Below are 24,477 nucleotides of genomic sequence, written 5' to 3' on the forward strand. Positions count from 1 at the left end.
AAGAGAAATCATGACAAGGATTAAGCTGGCAGGCACGGAAAAATGTAATTACTGCAGTCTAGGCGAGATAACACCAATGCCTGGACAGATGCATGGAAATCCTAAGAACTACTCACTTCTGAGTTTCAAAAAGGATCTGCGTGGACACAAGTCTTTTTGAAAAAAATACTGCAGTTCTTATTTAATTTGTGTGCAGTTAGTGTAAGAATACACATGAATATTTAAGGTACAGGATATTCGACATTAAAACATACATAGTGTAGCACATGAATAATACAATTTAAATGACAAATATTTGAAGTATCACATTTTTGCAATTACATTCTCTAAAGCTCCTAGCGAAGGAAACTTGAGAATCAGTGTGGTAATAGTCAGGCGAAGCAGCACATTTATGTGAGACAATCAACAGTTGAACAACAACATGAAAAACAGGTCATCATGACAGTGTTTCGGCCATTTTGAGCTAAACTTGGGAAGCAGTGGTTTAGTAGGCCTTCATCAGGACAGATACATTCTTGTGAGTGAAGTATCCTATGTCATCGTAATCAGAAAAGCACAATGGCTTAAGTCATCTTAGTGTCTGCATACAATGTGGGCAGGTACGTGGTACTTCTGCTAAGCGGTCAATCCGGTTTGGAGCCTGTGTATGGGACTGAGTCTTTACTGCAGGCGGCGCAATTCATGCGTTTTGGAGTCCGGGAGCAAAACGTGGATGTAGATTTTCCACTGTAGATCTAGTGCGAAAACGTATTCCGCGAGGACCGCTGCTGCTGAGTGTGCAAGCGATCAAACTCATCTCCTGAGCGGGTGACTGAGCGCTCAGGAGACTAACTCTAAATCAGCAGTTAGACCTCTATGATCTTGCTCAATTGTGTTGTTTACATAAATTTACTGACCTGGGCAGAGCAAGGCAGCAACCAGGCACCCTGTTTAATACTTGGAAATCCTAAGAAGACTGAGCTGAAAAAAACAATACAGTGATGAATACGTAATATGGAAAATAAAATGTAGGTCTCAACCAAGAATGAAACCCAAGGTTTTTACAGAAGAATCCAGGGTAGGATGGCAACCAACAGATGAGAGGTGGTATCTACTCTTGAACACGTGAGGAGGAAGAAGAAGAAAACAATAAAATAGTTATAAGTGGATTAAGTTTTAAAGAACTAAAAGACACCCAATAGTTAATAGACCCAAGATAGTCCCAAAGGTAGAGCTTGTTAGCTGGTGAGCACACACAAGATAGGACTAGGATGTGATTTGCGTCTTAGGGAACCTCAAGGCCATACTTAAGCAGCACACCCTCCATAGCTTCCACATAGATATTAAATAACATTGGCTGACCTCTATAACTACTCCTTTGCGACTTGCTCTTTTCCACAACCCTTCAAGCACTTTCTCTTAAATCAAAAATGAAAAAAAAACAGTCTGCAGACCCTTCATGCACAGCTAACTATCACCCTATCTCTATCACCCCTTTCTTGGACAAACTTGTGGAAAGGTTGGTCATCCCCTAACTAACCCACCACACCAAATCGGCTGGCTGACTCCATGACCACCAGTCCAGCTTCAGAGCATCCAGAGGCACAGAGACTGCCATCAAACCTGGATTCCAACTCCCCCTGTCCTGATCCTTCTCGATCTTTCTTCAGGCTTTGATATGGTCAATCAGGCAATCCTCATAACTCCTCTCTGTGATACCCTTTGCATCACGGACCAGACACTGGCGCGGCTGACCTCCTTCCTCTCAAAACGACCCTCCCAAATGCAATTGGGCCCTTTCCTATCCTCCACCTCACTCTACCTGTGGCATTCCTCAGGCCTTTATCCTATCGCCATCGCTCTTCAACATCTACGTTGCCCCTCTGGCCCACTTGATCTCCCCCTTCTCTCGTCACTTCCAATGCTATGCTGATGGATCACAGCTCCCCTTTAATCTCCCATCTACTGCCTCTCATTCCTCTCTCTTGTACCCAACTGCTATTCAGGCGTGGTGCTCTGCTAATGAGCTCTGCCTTAATGCCAGTGAGACGGAGATCCTTCTCATTGGGAGACCTGCTCCCTCTTTCCCACCCCATTCTCTGGCCACCCTCTTTTGGTCTCCTCCCCTCACCTTCTTGTGAGGCAAAAAACCTTCGGGTCATCTTTGACTCCTCTCTCTCCTTCTCTCCATACATCAAGGACATTGCCAAGAAGTTAAACTTTCAGTTTCACCTCCTCAGAGGCATTATTCCTTTCCTCACCTTCGCCCAGGAGCTGAATGTCTCCAGAGCCTTGGTTCTCTCTAGGCTGGACTACTGCAACAGCCTCTTCTTCAATCTGCCTCTTTCTTCCCTTCGCACTCTTCAACTAATCCAGAATAGGGCTGCAAGACTTATCCTTGGCCTCAAACCCAGGGACTGCATCTCTCCAGCCCTAGAATCTCTCCACTGGCTCTCAGTGACCACAAGGATCACGTTCAATACCTTTTGCATCATGCACAAGGCTCTCTGGGGCCTGGGACTTCTCTACATCCAATCTTCTATACCTAAATACCTCCCTGCTAGAGTTCTTCTGTCCACTAGCTCCAACTCTCTGAAGATCAGACATTTCTCCAAGCAGGGAGTTGGAGGTGGATCCCTTTCCTCGGCAGGAGGTGCCCTCTGGAATGGCCTCCCTGGCCCACTCAGACTTGAGCCGGATCTTCTTAAGTTCCAGAAACTTCTCAAGACTTTCCTCTTCTCCTTCCCTCTCCTCCTCCCGTGCTAATCTCCCTCTGCCGCTGAGACTGGTGCCTGGTCCCTTATGAGTTCTTACAGCGGCTTGGACCTCCCTCACAAGTCTCCCCCAGCATCCCTAACAGCACTTGCCTTCGGGCACCCTTCCCGGACTTGCCTGAATCTGATCCACTCCGCTCCACCACACTTGTCCTCCTTCCCCCGCCTTTCCCCCAGCACCTTCCCTCTGTGGCTCCCCTCAGCACTTGCTCATCCCCCTGGGCTCCCCTCCTGCACTTCATCGCCTTCCAGCCTCCTCCATCCCAGCCCTTCCCCCTCCTCCCACTCTACCCCTGCACTTCTTTGTCTTGGTACTTGCACTGTAAGAATATCACAAGGTCTAGTACAACCGTTTACTGTTTTTTTCCTATACCTTCCCCGACCCCCATGAAACTCCCGCCTACCCCAACACACCCCTATTTTGCCTTGTGGCACCTGGAAACACTTGTGCATTGGTGCCATACAAATATCCAATAAGATAAAATAAACATGGGTGACAGAATAGAACCCTGAAGAATCTCACACTGCATGGAGATGCAGCATGAGCTCGCTGAGTCCACCTGTGTAAACTGCAATCTGTTATGCAGAAGGAAGGTGAACCAGGCCAGGAATTATTGAAAAAGGAATCTCCACCTGGCTGTAAGTTTAATTCAATTGTTCTTTGGTGACTATGCTTGTCAGAAATTCCTTTCAGACAATCTATCATTTCACCACCTCCATAAAAATAGTAGTTTTAGATTTGTGTACAGTAACATTATTTTAATGTCTTATTTACCACTCCATGATGAAAGCTCTGGAGAGGTAAACTGAAGATCTCCCAGGTTTCCAGGCCATCACCAGCCTAAGGGTTTCAACCCACCAGTGGATCCCCAGTAAACCCTAGCGAAGGCACCCAATATCCTCAGTATGTTGTGGTCATTGGATAGGAAGGGGCCAAGGGCCCAGTGGAGGTAGGGCACCTGAAACTAGTGACAGTGAAGAAACACTTCCATAGAGATAAGGAGCCTCATAATCCGCCTCCTAAGCCACCCCCAGAAAACAGTGGCCAGAAAGGGGCGGAAAAGGGTTCCTGCCAGCAGGCAGTACATCATTCCCAAAGGAACTGATACTATCGATACGTATGACGCTGCAGACTACTGCCCTTGGCAGTTACCATGACACTGGAGAAAGACTGTGCTAAGAAAGCTGTGTTCTCAGGACCTATTCGTGGATGAGCAATCACAGGTCTCCACAGGTATCCAAACACAATCATCTCTGAGTGGTTGGTCGAAACATCATCAGACAACATGTCCTCCTTGTGCAGGTACCAACAAACAGGGAGCTTAAAGACTTGAGTGTGGCAGCACAGAATGTGAATGAATGCTTGCACCCCACATGCTGTCATAGCTTCACGACAGGAATACAGCCATGCTGGATGGCAATGCACATCCATGGTAGAAGCCCTCCCTAACAAGGGTTCGGTCAGCAGAGCAGTAGGCTACAGATGAACCCAATCAAAACCTGCTAACAATCCAGATTGAAACCGAGCCGCCAAACCCTGCACTCAGATAATACGAGTGAACAGCTGACCGGAATACCTCAATTAATATTCCAGCTGGCAGATCTGCTCGCACAAACATACCCAGCTCACATGGGGAGTTGGAGGTTGGAAGTTCAGAGAGACAGATTTTGTGGATCAGCGTGGCAAAGAGGTTTGAGGAGATCGGGCAATGTTCAAGCAGAAAGAGGTAGAAAAGGAGGAGAGGAAGACAGTGGAGGGGTGGAAGGAGGACAACAAGGAAAGGTAGAGAAAGAAACACCAACATAAGTGCTTTCAAGCCTATACGAGGAGGTAAAGGAGGTAAGAAGCCATTCAGTGGGAAGGAATAAGGTACCACCAAGGAGCTTGATGCGTCCTTGGGAGAGGACGTGATGGAGGTGCAAAGTCATCCAGAGAAGAGGAAGGAGGTAATATCCAGGATAGCTAAAACCAGTACAGAAGATATGGTGAACACAGGGGAGAGTTGATAAAATGTGAAGAAAGGAGGTAACATGAAGGAGGGAAGGAGGGGAGAGGAGACCAAAGTGTTGATAAGGAACGAAGCGGCAGTGCAGCCTGAAAGAAAACATCAGGGGCAGAAGGAAAGTGCAGAGGAGATGCTAACTGGTAACTAGGCAGAGAAGGTGTCCAGACAACTGGTCGAAAAAAAACTGGTCGACTGCAATTTGGTCGACTCAATTTGGTCGAAAACAAAATGGTCGAATTTTTTATTTATTTTTCGGGTTTTCGTTTAGTTAAAAAATGGGTTTTTAGAGAAAAAAAAGGGGGTTGGGGGGGCCCCCCCCAACAAAATAAAAAAAAAGGGTTTAAATAAAAATAAAAAAAATTCGACCATTTGGTTTTCGATCAAATTGGTTCGACCATTTGTCTGGTCGACCAATTTTTTGTCGACCAAATGTCTGGCAACCGGCAGAGAAGAACACAGGGAGGTTTTGTTTGTTTTATTTATAGCGCGAGCCAGACCCGGAGGTATCCGGGCGCGTGTTCAAGAATACTTAAAGCTTACAGGTTACAGTTACACATTCCAAGTAGTTACAGGATGCATTGACAGCAGAAGGATGACAATATACATGGTTATATACACAGTATTTGTAACAGAGGTGTATACACTGTATACATTGAAAGTCAAAGAGCAAGGTGGAGTAAGCGGGAGAGATGAGCATGTAAGTATGAGTTCAGCTGCAGATTAACAGACAGATCAGGCACGAGTAGTCCTAGTGTCGTTCAGTTATAGGTCATTTTCTTTGAGCCATTTAATACAGTTGAGTCTGAAGTTTGGATAAGATTGGTCAGACCTTAAAGAAGATGGGAGGGAGTTACACAACTGGGCTGCTTTGACAGGGAATCTGATGCCTCCGGCTGTGCTCAATTTAAATGAGGGCACAACTAGCTGGTTGGTATATGCTTCTCTCATAGGTCTATTAGAAGTTCTTCTTTTGAATCTTTCTGTTAGGTATTTGGGGGCTAAATCATTGATACTTTTGAAAGTTAGTGATACTGTTTTAAGTTTCATTTTGTCAGCTGTAGAGAGCCAGTTAGATTGTCTTCTGATATCTGATATATGCTCTCTTCTTGGGATTCCTAGGGCGGCTCTAAGGGCATTGTTCTGCAAGGTTTGGATTTTTTGCAGCATGTGTTTATTAGACCCTATGTATAGTGCGTTGCAATAGTCCAATTTGGATAATACCAGAGCTCGTGATAGGGTGAGGCAGCTGGTAGTGGAAAAGTATGGTTTAGATGCTCTAATCAGTTTACAGGTGTGTGCGGTGCTAGAGGCCATCGCACTCACCTGCTTTGTTAGGGAAAGGCAAGAGTCGAGGTAAAAACCTAATGTTTTTACCTCTTTTGCTACTTTGATGGTGTTGCCATCTATAACAAATGAATACTCATTGTTCAGTCTTTTGATATTTTGTGTGTTCCCCAGTATGACGAGTTCCGTTTTGTCATCATTCAGGCATAGACCATGACAGGCCATCCATGCCTGGATGATGAGGTATATCTTGTTCACCAAGGCCAAATCCTGTTTGTAATCCCCCGAAAGTGGGATGAGAATCTGAGTGTCATCTGCATAGTTTGTGTAGGTGACACCCAGAAGGTCCCGATCATCAAACGGGGGCTTCGTGAAAATGTTATACATGGTCAGAGAGACACAGGATCCCTGGGGAACGCCACACGTGATAGGTACTGGGTCAGCAGCTGCAGAGGTAGAGAAAACCCTCATGGTTCTGCCACTTAAGAACGACTTGATCCATGCAATGGCATATGTGGAGAAGTGGGCCGCAGATTCCAGGTGGGTACAGAGCACATCATGATCCACCAAGTCAAATGCCGCTGAGAGATCCAGTAGGAGGAGGAGGGCAGTTTTTCCAAGATCTCTCAGCTCACCGACTTGGGTTTTGAGATCGATAAGCGCTATTTCGGTACCATGTTGAGGCCTAAAGCCTTATTGTCTGGTACCTAAGGCACTCTGTCTAGTATTTTTAGCAGAAATGGTACCATAGTGATTGGCCTGTAGCCGGTCGGGATGGAGGGGTCCAAGGTTTGCTTTTTGAGAAGGGGGAGGACCCATGATTGTTTAAGGTTGTCTGGTATAATGCCTGATGCAAAGGAAGCATTGATAAGTTTGGAAATAAATGGGGATAGGTCTCTGGCCGCGTCTTTTATCAGTTGTGCTGGGCATATGTCACCTCGACAGTTGGTTGGTTTGAGCGAAAGTATTATTTTTTCAGGAGAGGTGGTGTGGAGGAAAGCTAAGAGGGGGAAGTAGATGTGCAAGGTGATGCCGGTTGTACAGGAAGATAGTCAGGCGAATAAGTAGCGGAGGACAAGACAGAAAGAAGACCAGAAGGAGGAAGAGGTGCCAGAGACAATGAGTAACTGCGTGGTAGAAAGTCTACCACCCATATTCTCTGCTCCGAGTTGTCTGTTGATTCCTTGGCTGTGACACTGGTCAGCAACAGACAAATGGATATATATACACAGTCTTGGAAGAAAAAGCATATGATTCAATAACCAGTATAACAGGTAAGTAGTCGGATGCATGAATTCAGTAAAGACACTTTATAATAACCATTATAATAACCATAGAACAGTTTCCTTAACACTTAGAGAGAGAGTCCAGCCCCAAGATGGTTTGGGGCCTTGTGCCCTAAAGTCATCAGCTCTAATGTTCTACTTTTCAGGTAGGTTTTTACTAAGTGATTGGACGATGGCAGTGGCTACGATACAAATTTCATAAGGTACGTAAAGTTCAAGTAAGAAAACTCACTAAATCCAAGATACTAGGATAGGCCTAGGAAGGAATCCTTGACCAGTCTTCCACTGACCCAAGTCAGGAAAGAGTGATTTAGGGGCTGGACTTTATGCGTGTGTAACCCTATGGATAACGGGAGGGGGGCACGGGGAGAGGTATGTTAACTTACCCCCCCACCCCACTGACTCCAATTCCTCCAAAGAACACTGCTGAGGTTTCGAAATTCTTTAAGGACACAGTCTTCTGTGCTTGGTACAGACTAGGAGCCCATGGGCCGCGAGTACAGATGTCGCTTTTGGATGCAGGATTTAGTTTCGGTCATTTATGGTGCTTAGGTATCCAGGCACCTTCTAGATGAACACCCAAATGAAGAAAAGATGACGACTTCTGCATAGCAGGATACACAGGACACATCTAGAATGCAAAGACAACGGATTGCAATGGGAGTCACTATGATAAGGCGGCAATGGGTGAATTTCTGGGGAAGAAAAAAGGAGCAGGTCCTTCAAGATGTCCATTGATGCAAGAAGGCTGCAAATGCAGGAGCGGGCATCTTATAGTACAAGTTGAAGACCCTCCAAGTGCCAAGTATGCACTCGGAACAGAGATGGCTCCAGCGAGGTAGCCAAGGAGAGAGCTGGTTGGTCTAGGGACACTTTTGAAGGATTAGACAGCACAGATCCTCGAGGAGGGGACAAGAGTAGTTTTCACCAGTCCAGGGGTCAAACCACAGACTAGGGTCTTCTTAAGATCAGACACAGGAACAGGGCTTCACTGGAGTTGGTTCTGGTCAGCTGCAGGAGTCGTCCACGGATCATCAGTGGCTTGCTCGTCTTTGTAAGTTCTTGGATCCAACAATTATCTCCAGAATGGCTGCTGGAGCCCTCCTTTTATCCCAGATCTTGACTGGAAGCTTGCTCAACTCCACCAATGGTAAGGGTTTGCACCATTCAAACTGGCAGTGGCTATCCAAATATGGATAGTCACTTGCCACAACATCTGCCCAGCTAAAGACATTCAGGCACCAGGATGTGTACTAGGACCAGGCAGTCCCAGCCCCCACCTGCATGCTCTTATCTGATCATCCTATTGCAGTTGATCATCACATTCTAAATGGCATGTACCAATCACCCATCTTTTTCTTTTTTCTGAATGACTTGGTCTCTACTCATATCATGGAAAGAATAAAAGCATGAATGAGAGTGGACGTGATAGAAGAGAAAGCAAAGCGTATGAGAAGGTAGAGCATTATATAGAATGGAAGGGTATCTCATATCATTAGATGAGTAGAAGGAATTTAAAGGCATTTATAAATATAAAGAAATAAAAGTGAAGCAATAGGAAGAAGGAAAATAAAAGGCAATTATAGATACTTTATGAGAGGACAGAAAAGAAAAAAAGATATGAAGGTATGAGAGAATAGAGAATGGAAGAGAAGGGAAACAACATACATGAAAGAATGAAAGAAACCGAAGAAAGCAAGGGCCATGCATTTAGTTTGTGCCAAATAATGCTGATATTTTGCTCTGGAAGACCACTGTTTCTAGGACATATTGTGTGCAACAAACTGCTATGAATGTATATTTTCCACTGAATTAAGAGTAGTTTACTAAAGTGAAAAAGCGTCTGTATGATATACATGGAACATACACCTCCTGCCTATATGTCTGCAGGCAGAATAGTGACTACAAGCACAGCCCATCCTCTAAGTACCAACAACAACGTCAGCAATATTGACCCCTTATTTCCACACTCACAAGCTTCAAGATTGCCCTCTTCTCATTTTTTTCGTCTGCATTTTTTCTTTGCTTGGCACGCCTCTTCATCTCTTTTTTCTTGGCTGTTAGTATGACACAGGGATCAACTCCAGTCTGAAGAAATGCAAATAAAATGAAGTGTTGATTAAAAAAAACATTTAACAGCCTGAGTGAATTTCTGTAAAACAATTCAGAGAATGGGCACTATCTAGCTTACACTGGATTTTGGGTAACTTTGTCAACCATTTAAAAGGTAAGGTAAAAGGTCTTGTACAGCGCCCTTCTGCCAATAATGGTGGCCTTGCTGCACGTGGCTCTGCAAAAAAAAACTGGTCGAGGGGCTGTAAGTGGAATGGAGGGGAGGCAGATGCAAAACACTGTTGTGTTGATGAGTGCAGAGGGGAAACACCGTTTACCTGTGTGGCAGGAAGGATTCTCTGCGTTCAGTGGGACAAAGGACGCTGGGCGGGCTATTCATAAGGGAGGCTTCAAGGCTGGGAGAGGTGTGATGAATGCGGCCTGAGAGCTGATAGCGACAGGGTAGGAGTCTGAGCTGAACGCTAGTACTCGTGGGCTGTTTAATATGTGGTGAGTGTATTTTCAAATGGGCAGATTTTAGCACCAAGGGTGTTAGTGAGGCAGGAAACAGGTAAAGTAGGAAAGACAATGTGGGTACAGGAAAATACTTCTTGAGACACAAGGAGGGGCCCTTCCTTGTTTGCAACAGTTGTCGTCCAGTTGGGAGATTGTGCATATGGGACACACTTTCAGACAAAGGTATGCGAGTTGTGATCTGTTGAAGAGATGCATAGACCAACCCTTTGCTCAGCTTTGGGTATGTGATTGTAGCAGTTAGTTGAAGAGCCACGTCTTGAGCTATTTACTCAAAGTCCAGCGGACCTCTTGAATGCAAATTTGCTTGGGACGGGAGTTTCAGACTTTGGTGGCCACTACAGAGAAAGAGGATGCTCTGCTTTTTTCGGCTGAAACTAGGAACTATTACTAAAGCAGCAGTACTGACCGTGGAGCCCTCAATGCTGCGTAATGCTGGAAATTCCTTATGAAGGAAACGCAGACCTTTCCATTGTGGGCATATTAGGAGATGCAGAGGGAATTCTTTTCTTTACCAGGAGCCAATGCAGTATGTGCAGTGCCAGGGTAATGTGTTCAGACCTTTTCATTTTAAGGAGTAGTGTGGCTGCTGCATTTTGGACACAAATATTTTCATTGAAATATTCCGGGTGGCCGAGATAGAGGCTATTTACAGAGTCAAGTCTTGACAGAACTAGTGACACAGCAACTTCTGACAATGGCTCTCCTCAGTGGTTCAAGCATAAGGCAGCTGTTCATTGTGGTTCCAAGGTTCTTTACTGAGGATGATGGTACTGGGCATAGATCCATCTCGCCAGGTGAAGGTATCGAGGTGGAGTTTGATGCAGCTGCAATGCAGATCATGTGTTCTGTTTTGGTAAGGTCACGTTTTAGTAAGATGGTTGTCATCCAAGCGTCTACCTGTATTGAACATGTTTTTAGTTACAGTGACCTGGGTTCTGTGCGAAACCAAAGGGTGTCTCACTATCTAGACCCCAAGGATCTCTTGCTTAGGTGGCCAGAGCACAGCCATCGCCTTTGGATCTAGACCCTGGCGGTGGACAAGGGCGGGAGGATCACCTGGGTGAGGGTTCCTCTCGGAGTGGGGGTGAGACATCAGATGGCAAGACACGGTTTCCCCCGCTTCACAACACACCCCTACCCAACACTTCCTCCACCTTTATAGGTTGTTGTAAATCTTTTCCCGTTGCCCCTTCCACAATTCCAACAGGTACCTGCATCAAAGGGAGGCATAGGAGAACAACTGCAACACCATATATCTCACAACAACATTGTTCACCTTCTGACGATATTTTTACCACCTCTCGAAAATTAACACAACTGCCACAATTCCTACCTCCATTCTAAAAATCTCATTTACCAAACCACTGGGATGAAGAAGAGGTGAAAGGGAGCTATGAAGATTACCCATGAAAAACCAATGCACAAGAGATTCCTACGGGCAGTTGCCATGTTGTCCCAGTAATGAGGCCAGGCAAGGTCAGGTCTCTCTTTTCAATCATTCCCACCTGAAACCTGTTAAGCCTCCCAGTCAGTATAAAAGGTGAAGCACACAGACATGTTGCTTGAGCTGGGGCTGCTGGATGGTGCACAGAGGCCGAGAGGCAAGAATTCGAGCTGGAGAGACCCTGCAAGGCCTGGAGGAAGGACGACTGTCTAATTGCTGGGCCTGTGAGTACAGGGGAGGTTGCAGTGTGGCGAGGAAGTTCTAACTCGAGGGAGCCAAAACAGGGGCAGCTGGGGTTACCTGGCAGTGCCCACACCAGAGCTTCTTCCCTGGGCAAAACTGGAAATCCCAGGCCTTTGAAAGGCAGGTGGCAAAACCCTGACCTCAACAAGTTATCCCCTTTACCTCCTGCAGCTCCAAAAATTCCTGGATGCTGTATAAGGGAGCTGACGAAGTGGTAGCGGGAAAAAAAGTGTGAATTGTGTAACCACAGAAGTTATGAACTGAGAAATCCTGAAGGAATGTGATTATGTTGAACTTTTAAAGAAACTTTGTTTTGTTGAACCAGCCCAAGGCATCCTACAAACAAGAGACTTGGAGCGAACAAGAGACTTTTTCGTGGAAAGCCCTAGCCCGTCTTCTGAGCTGCATCATTGTGCCAAAAAAGCCAGAGTGTGATATAAAGCCTGGGTGTGTCATCTTGTCCCATGCTAGAAACGTGGGGAAGGGAGTTTGTTAGCTCAACCATTTGGACATATTTTTTAAACACTGTTTTCCTTTACATATACATTTTCCCGTACACTCATTTGTTGTAATAGCGTAAAGGCAGGCCATAGGTTTATTTAGTATAGGTCATTTTGTTTTGACGGACACCACTAGGACTGTTTGTTTATTATTTGATGGTAGAGCGTGCTCCCATCCTTAGAGTTGGGGTCAGATAGGAGTATATCAAAACCTTGTGTTCAATAAACACCCTTGAACATTGCATCTCTTGTGTCGGTCTTCACTTGTGATACCATGCCTCCCTTCGAGTTCATACACTCAGCATAGCTTAAGAACTTTAGCTTACATATAGCTTAACTATTCCATTCATAACCCAACATCCAAGTATCTAGACCCCCTACGCCTTCTCCTAACACCTCAACCCACTCATTTCGACACTTCACGTCCTGCAATCTTTCACTGATCATTCAGTTCTTTTTCAGTGGCAATGCTGGGAAGTAGACCACTATCAGGGGAGGGCCCTTTTTTGTTTCTAGTTACATAGTCCTAAGTGGCAATGTCGGTTTCCTCCTCTCCCTCGCCATGTTGATCCATAGCATTTCCTAAAATGTGTTGCTTCAATGCTCCTATTATTGTGCAGCACCTAGAGCATTAACCTAGCTATGCATGCAGTTTCCCCACCCCAATATAACCTAGCTATACAACCTTATTATGCAGCTGATAGAGACTTTTAGGAGCACATATTGCAACGTACACTAATACCTTGGCAATACCATCATCCTCAGGAGCATAATCCTACCCAATATCGGCATGTAAAAACTCCACCAATACTCTACTTCTTTCTTCAGTGTCACAAATGGGTGCTTCACATTCTCCCCCCTTAAGCACTCCTTTGTGCACTCCCTTCTTAAGAAGCCCTCGGCCGATACTTCCTCTCTAGCAAACTATCGCCTGATCTCCATCACTCCTTTCCTGGGCAAACTACTGGAAAAGCTGGCCATCTCCCATCTTAATCTACATACTGAATCTGTTGGTTGTCTCCAGTCTGGCTTCAGAGCACCCAGAAGCACGGAAACTGCTCTCCTGAACACCCATGAAGACTTGCTCTCCAAACTTGACTCTAACCTTCCTTCTGTCCTCATTCTCCTTGATCTATCCTCTGCTTTCAACATGGTCAACCACGCCATCCTGCTCAAGCGTCTCCGTGACAACCTGGGTATCTTGGGTCAGGCCCTTGCCTGGTTGACCTCCTTTCTCACTGATCGGCCCTCCCAGGTCCAACTTGGGTCTTTCCTCTCTTCTATCTCTCTCTCTACTCGTAGTGTTCCACAGGGGTCTAACCTCTTTCCCTGGCTCTTTAACCACTATCTGGCACCTCTGGCCCACCTCATCTCTACCTTCTGCTCTAACTTTCAGTGTTATGCGGATGACACCCAGCTCTCCTTCAAGCTCCCCTCAGCCACTTCTGCTCCTTCTATCATACCAGACTGTCTGTCTGCAAATCAGGAATGTGTGTCTCCAACGATATCTGCCTTAATGCTAGTAAGACAGAGATCCTCCTCATTGGGACACCTGCTCCCTCCTTCCCTCTCACTCTGGCCACCCAACCTTGCTCCTTTCTGTGAGGCCAAGATGGCGATTGGTGTTTTGAGATGATTTTAGCAGTATTTACTTTTGGGATCATTACATAAGATGGACTTGGAGCAGAGGAGGGGCTTTGGAAAATCACTCATGTACTACCTCCAGGTAGCAAATCGAGGAGTGGCCGGGCACTCGTGGCCCCACTGTGCCAAAAAGAAGCGGTATCCAATATGGCTTTGTCACACTAAATGTCTCACTTGATGGAACCTCCAACCAGGTTCTAGCCCTCATTTCTTTTATAGCTATGGCAATGATGTTGCCCAATTGATGCAGTCGAGGCATCACTCTAAAATGGCCTTTCAATTCCATCATCAATAGGAAGGTCTCAGTAGGATTCTGGCTATAGAGAAGATTTTCATCTGTGTAAAGGGACATAAATAGTTCATAGCAGTTCACAATCAATGCTGTCAGCCAACTTTGCTCAGTGGTATAACTGTGTGTATCATTATGTGTGTTGCTACATTTCTGTGTGTATAAAATGAGTGTGCGTCTTCCTCGGATGCCTGCAATAATGGTTTCTGCACAAAGAAGACCGGGTGCCTGGGTATCTTTATTTGTATTCTGGGATCGGGGACTACAATTTTTAAAAATATATTTTACACATTGTGATGATGTTCAGGGGGTAGGGTGTCACAAAGTGGAAACATCTGTTATCTGCAAGAAAAAAGAATTGGTTCAACAGCATAACCTCTTTGGCCAGCATAATGAGGGGTACATAGTTTGCTAGTGTAAAGGTTACTGTTTTTAATCAATCTCATGTTCAGTAAATTGTGTGAGGTTTCATATAAAACCATGAGCACAATGTCGAAAATAAAAAAGTAAATACTTTGCTCCAATGTCCAGAGGCTCCATTGTCGAAGGGCAGCCAACTCTTGAGGTCCGGTACCAAGCGCTGGCATTTTTGTGCATGCCCAAAACGAAATAGCAGACCAGCAGTAGATCCGCATTCTATATGAATTCAAACACTTGCTCAAATCCAACCAATCCCGCAAGGAATATGGAACACAGACTCATGCAGATCCTCATGTGGAGCCAAGCCTACGGGGAGGATAAATGGCACTATGCAAGGGAGCATAGAGAGAGCTTGGGTTTCAGAGTTTTGAGAAGGAGACAATGGGTGTTTGGAGAAGGCTGGAGAAAGGCAGCTGGAAGGAGGAGCGGTGTAAGAGTAAGGAGGTTGATGTAAAGCGGAGAAAAGGGGGAAAACAGAAATGGAGGCAACAATATGGATAGAGGGACACGCACCCTATACTGAAGGGGTGTGAGAAAATGGAAATGGTAGGAGGAGGTACTTGCTGTAGTGAGACGAAGAGGTCCTTGTGGAGCCAGGAGAGAGACGGGGACCTAAAGAGGTAGCAGGAGGCCCCTTCGGGAAAAGGCTCTATCAGGCTACAAGAAGGAATGTGCACGTAAGTTAGAGTCAGGTAGTACATGGCCAGAGATCAGGGAGGTGATTAGGAAGTCTTTGTCCCACACATAAGCCATCTGACCCTGCTTCGCCTCTGGGAAGAGTTCAGAGCTACTTGGAGACTACCAACTCTCATTCAAGCCTCAGCCTGGCTAGAGACCACACATTCACAGATCCCTTAAGAGCAAAGCGGCAAGAGGACCATGAAAGAACAGTCCTGAACTGTGATTGATGCCCGGTAGAGACTCTGCATTGTTACCTTTTTATCAGCTGCACTCACTTTAACAACCTCTTGCAAGAGCTTGCCATTCTGACACAAAGCACTTTTTGTTTTGAAGGCTGGTCTGTGCCAATTTTATGTTCTTTCCAGAAATAAACCTGTATTTAATCCTGATGCCTGGCTAAGTCCTTTGTGGAGACTACTCTGCTTTGTGACAATAGGTGCATTAATACTAGGACATGTGCCGCCATGTATAGATGTGGGTGTTTGGGTAACTTTGCATACTTTTCTGCTTGCAGATCATACGATTGGGTGTTCATACAAGTGTGAATCTATGTCAGTAAGGTTCTGCGTTTTCTGTTTGAAGAGGTTATTAGTGTTTCAAACAAATTACAAGAAATAACATAAGTGTAGATTTCTATTAATTCATATTTCAGGAATAACCTTCATATGATCTACTAGCAAAATATTTTAATAATTTTTGTTGGCTGTTTAGATAAGCCCATTTCACTTTTTGTTGTTTCAGAAAATAAAGTATGGGTTACTAATAGCACAGACCCATAAAAGCAAATTGTGCTATTCTCAATAGCTAAGAAACCTTCTCCAATGTATTTAAGGGCAGGCAAATGCAGATACAACACTCAATTCAGCTCAACGCAGTGGATTCTAATAGAAACAGTAAAAGGTAAACATAGAAGAGAGTCCACAATAGCATGCATTTCTGGTCTGTATATGTTGAGGTATCTACATGTTTCTGCGTGAATCAATGCAGCGTATAGATTTCTATCCAAAAGAAATAATCTATAGACATTTCTGTGGTTCATGATTGTCAAAGGCCAGCTGCCAATCAAGGATTCTGAAGATCTCTGGGCAGGGCAGAAAATGGATTATATGAAATCCAATGGAAATTGGCATATACATGGACTGAAGGGCACCTATAATCCAGTGGGCTTACTATCTGTCTGGTGCTTTAGGAGGAGACACCATCGCTCTAGACCAGTGGGCTCCAAACTGTGACCCTGGCCCCCAAAAGGACAGTGGGGGGGGAAGGGGGTCTCAAGGTTGGGAGCAGGGCTTTTCTTTTCTTAAAAGGCAGAGGGTAACTGCTTTTAATGAAAAAAATGTAAACCATTCTGGTGGGCCCCTCCAACATTATTTTACTCAAGGGGGCCTGAACATGTTTGGAACCTCAAACTCTAGGCTTACTTTGATGATGGGCAATAAAGTTAAAAAACACAGGTATTTTCTATACCAGTGGTATAAAGGGAGGACCCAGTGCCAGTGGATGAGGAAGGAACAGTGTCCCACCAAGTATCGTCAAACAATGCCTTGATCCTCCTACAAGAATATTAAGAGAGCATCTTATAAATAGAACCAGCAATAGTAGGTGGGCACTTTCTTCTTAGAGTTTCAAATTCGCTATATATGAAGGTGTACATTAGGGCTAAAAGATACTGGAAGTGTTAATACAATCAATTCATTTCAATTTCTACTATGGGATAAGCTCTTGCCCTACTCACCTTTTTTCTAAGCGCACTGGAATACAATTCACTATTGGCAAAATAGAGCGAGGTGTTTGCTTGAAATATTTTTATTCCCGGGTATTCTTTGATCTGAACAAAACATGAGAATGCAATAATTAGTTGCTTAAATTGTCAATTAAAGTCAACTGTGTTTTCCAACAATTAATTGCTCACACTTTACTCCAAAACTCTAAATATGAGGAACTGCAGAGAATCATGTTTTAAAATTGTTTTATTAGCATTAAAAAAACACTTACAGAACCAAAAACAATCTTTTAACCAGAACTGTTCTAGCCCCAAACGGTCATTTTTTGTTCCATCAATTAGGGTATGTGGGACATACATCACAGAAAGAAAGGTTACCATAACAGCATATCTCACATGCAGGTGCACAGATAACATGAGGGAGACGGTGGAAGTAAATACCTAAGAAGTCAATAACATAAAAGTACTGTTCTTCATGAAAGCACGTCACCAGTGGCAGGAAACCTGCCCAGGGGAGCACTGATAACTCCTACATTCTTTATTGCAGAGTAGAGACCACCATTATCCCTTGGGAATTCCAAATCCCCCCAGAAAAGAGCTGGTTGCATCTAACAGCATAAACATGAATTACAGACCAGTATGAACAACTCTTACTTTGGAGGGGTACAGAACAGACTCTTGAGCACACTGCTGGAATAATACATTTTGAATATTTAGCAGTTCCTGGTCATGGTAGTACAACAGCATTCTCAATGATAATCACTTTTATGACTGCTGAGGCCGTCAACAAAATCTCCCTCAAGGAATCCTTGGACTCCCCACTTTATGCAAAACTGCACTTCTGTCCTCCTTTTGTACAGCATTGCCCTGATATTCTGTAGAGCCTAAAAGTAAAAACTGGCACGGCCAAATCAGTGGTCTCTTCTTTGAACACCACATTTTAAAATCAGTATCCAATTATGTTCCCGATATCCCAAACATTTTCATATTCGTCTCTCAAAGACAGTGCCAACGGTAGATCTTGCCTGTATGCCTTGAGTGGGCCCTTCATGTTTAGCAAGGAATGGCCATCCCTTTCCCTGAGCAATGATGGCCACAGATGAAGGAACTACTGTACGACTAGTGACAAAATGGGTGCCAAAAGCCCAGGAGAAAGAAAATCACAAAGGGGCAAAGTTATCTGCCTTATTTGGGATCTTTTTGGTAGCAGTCAGAGAGAACGAGCAGACACTGAAATCCTGGTGAATAGCAAGCTAGAAGACAATACAAGAACTGGAGACAGCTTAGGAATTCTGGAGACGAGGCACACAGAAGGGAGTAGAGACCAAAGAAACAAACAGCAGTGGGAGGCTTTACAGAAAATCATCACAAAGATAGAATGGAACAGACTTGCAACAAGTGCAGGAAGCTAACACTAGGTTTCCAGAGTGTTACAATGTGCAGATCTTTCTACAGTCTCTTTTTATAGTGATGCAATCTTCCAGATTCTCCGGTGTGGCAGGGGTGTTGGGTGAAGAAACAATAAAAGTCAATTTAGGTCATATTTCTAAAAGTAATTTTTTATTCTAGACTATTTTGTATAAAAAGAAAAAAAATCATACATAATTTTCAGAAAAAACAATCAATAAAAAAAGAACCATCCACTACTGTCAACAAATACTCAAAACAACACCTAATGTGTCAATGATACACAGCTAAAATCAATCGATCACATTCAAATTCATTCAAAAAATTGATGAGAATTATATTTTTTTACAAGAATAAATTACACCAAAAGAAAACCCACATCAATGGGATACAAAGCTTTCATTATAGATTTTCAATAAAATATCATAGGCTGGTGTTGGGTGGCCATGATGGAATAATGGGTCACGTTCTTATAGAGTAATACGCCCATCCACGTTAGAAGAGACTGATGGGCTCCTCTTTACCAGTGCCTGTGATGACAATGGAACACTACCTAGCATCCCTGAGGGGGTTGTAGCATCAGAGCCAGTCCTAGACATGACATCCAGAAGAAGGGTGGTGACAAAGACCCACAGAAGTCCTGAGGCTATAGAGACCACTGGAAGATCAAGATGCTGGGCTCTTGTAAACACTAGGAAGGCCTTTCGCCAACCCCATGCTAGATATTGCTGCCGCAAACCTGTGCGAGCACTGACAGTTTGCTTTCAAGAACCTCTACCCTGCTTTCCACAATAGTAAAATTGATGATCATACAGGTCTGCAGTGTGTTCACCTCCACCCACAACCCTTTAACATTAGTCCGAACTGTCTCCAAAGCCAGATCACATATTTCCCTTTTAATTATGCTATTGATCTCTCCACATTTGCTAGTCTCCCGATAATGGCTTCAGGCATCCCCACACCCCAGTGTAGCCACTGTAGATTCAAATGAAGTCCACTTTTCTTTGCAGTCCCTCAAGTAAATTCAGGAGGTGCTGAGCACCTCTAGAGAGACCTCCACATCACCATCACTCGAAACTTCTATGGCCCTTTTCAGTAAAGGATTCAGTTGCTTGATGAACTGCGTGCTTCAATGGGTTCCTGTACTTAGGCTTCTTTTGAGACACTCTCCACCATAGATGGCTGAATGCTCAGAACCAGAGAAAGGAAAGTAGGTGGGTCAAAGGGGACTGCATCTATCCGGCCCTAAAATCTCTCCACTGGCTCCCGGTTGCTGCTAGGATCAAATTCAAGACCCTCTGCATCATCCACAAGGCTTATTGGGGCCTGGGACCCTGGTACATCCAACTGTCTCTCCCCTAAATACCTCCCTGCTAGAGTCCATTTGGTCCTCTAGATCCAACTCTCAGCTGATCAGACACTTCTCCAAGCAGAGAGTGGGGGGTAGATCTCTTTCCTCAGCAGGAGCCTCCATCTGGAATGTCCTCCCTGCCCCTCTCAGACCTGAGCCAGGTCTCCTGAAGACTTTTCTTTTCACCTACTCCTTCCCTCTTCCCCCTTCCCTGCTAAATTACCCCCTGCCGCTGTGACTGGTGCCTGGATCCTTATGTGACAAACTTGTCCTGGCCCCCCTCATCCACTCTACCACAGCACCTCTCACCAGCACGTGCCCTTGGGCACCTTTCCCTGACCAGCCTGCGTTGGGTCTTTCCCCTCACCCCCTTATCCCCCTGGCACTTGTCCTCCTGGGCACCCATCAGCACTTGACCGACTCTGGGCCCCCTGCCTTCCCACACTTCTCCACCCACACCCCCTTCACACCCTCCCTGACCTCCCCCCTCCCAACTACACTTATCGTCACTGCACTTGCTCGATCCAAATGTCACAAGGCCTAGTAGGATCGCTCTGAATTTCTTGTTTCCCCTACCCCATTGTCTTGTGACGCCTTGAAACACTTGTGAATAGGCACCATACAAATGTCAAATAAATAAAGGGGTATAAAAAGGTAAAAGAATAATAACTGTCTCCTGTCAGTAGCTTGCAATGTCATTTTATAAGACAGGCATCTTGAATTCTCTGTACACCAACAGCCCCTCAGGACTGGCGTCCCACACTCGTCTCACTGGCTGGATCCTGCAGGGTTATCAGGGATCTAGTTTGAGTTTCAGTTCCTATGATCCTTCGTTGCAGCTTGCTTGTGAACTGTTCATGCCACTCCAGCGTAGTGAGCTAGCCTTTTGTACATTCTGGCCCTGGCTAAACAACACTCACCTCCTGATGAGTCTCATCTCCAGCCAACCCCTGATCACTGCTGCATACATCCTCTGTTGCTATCTTGTTCGGACCAAAGCAGAGAGTCCCACCTTCCCACTCAATTTCTGTGCTCCACAGCTGATGAAAGATGCAATCTTGGGTATACCAGATTAGTTATGTTGTCTCCATCCAAATGTAGACATCTGCACCAGGTATTAAGACTTTAGTGAGCTATCCCAGTGGTTTGTAGATCCCCCACCCCCCCAACTCTTAGTATCAGTCTGTACTAACTCAGGACCTTTTTTTATTTATTTATATTTATATAGCGCGCAGACAGCCCAGGGGCATTGTGGCACTGTTACTTGCAGGAACTTAGTTACAGGGGGTACAGGATTGGTAGCAGTCGTTGGCACATTATGATCGCTACAAACAGATTATAGAGTGGCAGAACAGTCATGCTTATCTGAAAGAGGAAGATGTGAGCTGTAGGTAAGTACACTGAATCAGTATGCCTACAAATGATCCCCACCAAAAATATCGCCATACATATGGTCGTTTGTCTCGTCATAGGCGATATTTTTGGGGGGGGATAATTTGTGGGAGCGGGGCTTGCGGCGGTGTCCCTCGCACATTTAAAAATAATGTAGGGCTTGCAGGGGTGTTCCCCGCAGGGTCCGTGGCTCAATATCGCCACAAAAATATGGTGATATATTTGCAGGGATATTAACACATGGAACCACTGAATCTAGTTAGACAGACACAGCAAAGAAGCACTTACACTTATAAGTATATATTTATTATATTTACACCAGAATCACTTTAAATTCTTTAGATGTTTATACTAGAACATTTAAGAATACTTGAAAACACACTTCAAAGGGCACTTTCACTTTTGTGTTTATTTGCGGTTACATTTGTAATGTTATCGTATTATCGGTTATTGCACATTTAGGCGGTTTTCAGCGGTTTATACAGTAATGCATTTACTCTGCAAACGCATATAGTAAAGTCACTTAAAGGAAGCAAAATGGTTAGTGTACCATGAGCTTGGTTCAAGGTTCCAGAGGTGGTTTCTTCACAGTGTAAGTCCTTAAGTCTCAAAACGCAACCCTAGTTAAAGGCAGTTCGGAGAGGGCTTGAAGTCTTGACAAGCAGTGAATGACGAAGAGTTCCTGTGGATTTCTTCCAGTCTCTACTCTTATTGAAGAAGCAAATTAACAACTAAAAAGTGTCCTTAAAATGGACTCAGGAAAGGGACACAAGCAGCAGCCTGGGTCTGAGGTAAGAGGGGGTTGCCCTGGACACCTATAGGTGCACTCCAATGCTCTAGAGCGACATCTCGGAATCAAGTAAGCAATACCTTTTCCCCACAGTACCTTAGGTTTGAAGAACATGTTTGTGCTGGATACTCTACGATGTTGCAGCTCTGGACCCGACCTCTGGATTCCTTGGTCTGATGACTGAAGGCAGGACAATGGACGGGATCTCTTGGCAGCAGTCTCGAAGAAGGACATGTAGCACGACTTTCAGCAACTTCTGGGTTCACTCTGCAGTTTTGGCGCCTTTTCTGCAGCACCAACAAAGGAGACGGATCGCCTGGTCAATCGTCTTCGCTTCATGCAGTCCCAAACTCTGATGAGGGGGTCTGGGCGAGTTGGATCGGATGTCTGGAGTGTCCTTACGGTTTCAGCAAAGATTTGAGCCTGGTCAGCACCACGTCAAGTTCCCACGCCGGAGCTTGACGTGGTGTATTTGTTCAAACGAAGGTCCAGGATGGGGCGCCAGCCGCCCGTCTTCTTCCTGACGAGGAAGTACCTTGAGTACACCCCGGAGCCTCTTCGGGACAAGCTCGATGGAGCCTTTCCTGAGCATCGCCCGTACTTCCAACAGCAGTTGCGGGATGTGAATTTCCTTCCTGGCCACAGGTGGAACGTGAGGGCACTTCTTCAGGAATTCGATAGAGTGTCCTCTTGCCAGGGTATCCAGCACCCAACGGTCGGTGGAGATGGACTTCCACACGTGGACGAAATTCGTCAGCCGGCCTCCCACCGGGGTGCTTCTGTGGGGGCCCGAGACCACGGCCGGTTCAGTCCTGCTTGGAGGTGGTGGCCTTGCCCTGGCCACCTTGCCGACGGCGGTGAGGCGCTCCCTGCTTGCCGCGACCCCTGTAGGCCTCCTGAGACGAGGAGCGTGCCGCCTGGCGGTAAGACGACGAGCCATCGCTGGATCCCTTGGAGGCACCCTGTCTGCCTCCGGAGCTCCGAAAGGGCCGTCGTTGCTGAAGGGCTCCTAGGGCGCGGGCCGTCTCCGTGTCCGTTTTTATGGCTTGGAGGGATTCGTCCACCGCCTTCCCGAACAAGTTGCTGCCGTCGAACGGCATTTCCAACACCCTGGTCTGGACGTCCTGACGGAAGTCGGTCGCCCGGAGCCAACCCCGTCGTCGTAGGCAAACACCGTTGCCCAGCTGGTGGAACCCGGTATCGGCAATATCGGTTGCCACCGTTATGGCGTGGTCCGACGCCACCTCGCCTTCTTGAAGAATTTCCAGGGCCTCGGACCTCTTGTCGTCCGGTAGGAAGTCCAATATGGGGGCCAGCTTAAACCAGAGCTCCCTGTCGTAACGGGCCACGATCGCCAGGGCGTTGGCCGCTTTGATCATCGTCGTCGCCGCCGATGAAATGACCCGCCGCCCCATGGCGTCCAACTTCTTTCCCTCGCCGTCCGGCGGGGAATTCGACGTCGAGGCTCCTGACCCCGCCGCTTTCTTCTTCGCCGCCGCCGAGACGACCGAGTCTGGCGTTGGCTGGGCCCTGAGGCACAGGGGAGCGGTTTCGGGGACCCGGTACTTCTTCTCGTACCGGTCCCGTTTGGCTGGTGTCGTGGAGGGGTTCTTGAGAACCGACAGGCCCTCCTCCCAGATGTCATCGATTAGAGGCACCGAGATGACAGTCTTCCTCTTGGCCTCCCGGCGCTGATAGAGGAAACCTTCCTTTTTCTGCTCCTCCGGGCAGAGCTGGAACAATTCGGACGCCCTGGCGATCATGGCGTGGAATGAGCCAATCTCGTCGGGCGGCGAGGCCCGTGCGACGGGAGACGGGAGACCCGTTCCGTCATCGTCACCCTCAGAACCCGTCGTCGAGCCCATCACACCGTCATCTCCCGACTCGTGGGAGGATGAGGAGGGAACTGTAGGCCTTACGGGGGCGAGCGGAGGAGAGGGTTGGGTTCTCCGTCGTTTGTTCTGAGGACTTCCCGACGGGCCAGGTTGCGGGTCCTCCGGCCTGGGCCGTGGGAATCTCGTCCTTATCTCAGAGCATAAGGACTGGATCGCAGACAAAATGGCCGCCGAGCCATCCTGTGGCCTAGGTTCCGGCTGCGCCGGAAGGGAAGGCTGCTCTTCCTCGCCATCGTCGTCTTCCTCGGTTATCTCCCGAGGATCTTCCTTACGGGATCGAACCTTCTCGAATTGGACTTCGAGGTTCCTCAAGGCCTCGAGGCCTCGGTCAGTTCCTCCTCCGAGGCTGACTCCGAGCTCGAGGAGGCTACCGTGCCCCCCCTCGCTTCTTCCATCATGCTGGCCACGACGATGGGCTGAAAAGAGGATTCCCTCCTTGGCGGCAGGGAAACTCTAGTCCCGGAGGCAGTCTGGCCAGAGTCGCCGCGATCGCCTCGATAGAGGCCTTTGCCTGCTGGGTAGGGGCCTTCACCACCTTAGGTGCGTCCCGGGCCTTCTCCTTCGGGGGAGGGGCGACGCCTCGCTCCCCCTCTTCTGAGATCGGACGGGGCTTCTCCCGAAGCTTACCCGGGGTCTCGGACTTCCTCTCCCCCGAACCGGAGCTTTGGCTCGTGGTTGACGGTGCCGGGGAAGGTGCGCCCTGCCTGGCGACCGAAGAGCCCGACCTTTCGGCCGTCCCGGAGCCAGCGGACTCACGGCACTTGGCCTGGTGTTGGGCCC

At 46.6% G+C, this 24,477-nt stretch overlaps 1 protein-coding gene across 1 annotated transcript in view; it reads right to left on the reverse strand.

Annotated features, from left to right (window-relative positions):
• SLC26A5 (solute carrier family 26 member 5) overlaps positions 1 to 24,477 on the reverse strand; it is a 676,177-nt gene that overhangs the window by 27,772 nt on the left and 623,928 nt on the right. Inside the window, exons 15-16 of the mRNA XM_069628070.1 lie at positions 16,875 to 16,967; positions 9,304 to 9,417 (exon numbers count right to left, since the gene is read on the reverse strand). Coding sequence (XP_069484171.1) covers positions 9,304 to 9,417; positions 16,875 to 16,967 — 207 coding nt within the window. The remainder of the gene's footprint in view (positions 1 to 9,303; positions 9,418 to 16,874; positions 16,968 to 24,477) is intronic.

Source organism: Ambystoma mexicanum, chromosome 12 (genome assembly GCF_040938575.1).
Source record: "Ambystoma mexicanum isolate Mex_15411 chromosome 12, UKY_AmexF1_1, whole genome shotgun sequence".
Classification (NCBI taxonomy): Eukaryota; Metazoa; Chordata; class Amphibia; order Caudata; family Ambystomatidae; genus Ambystoma; species Ambystoma mexicanum.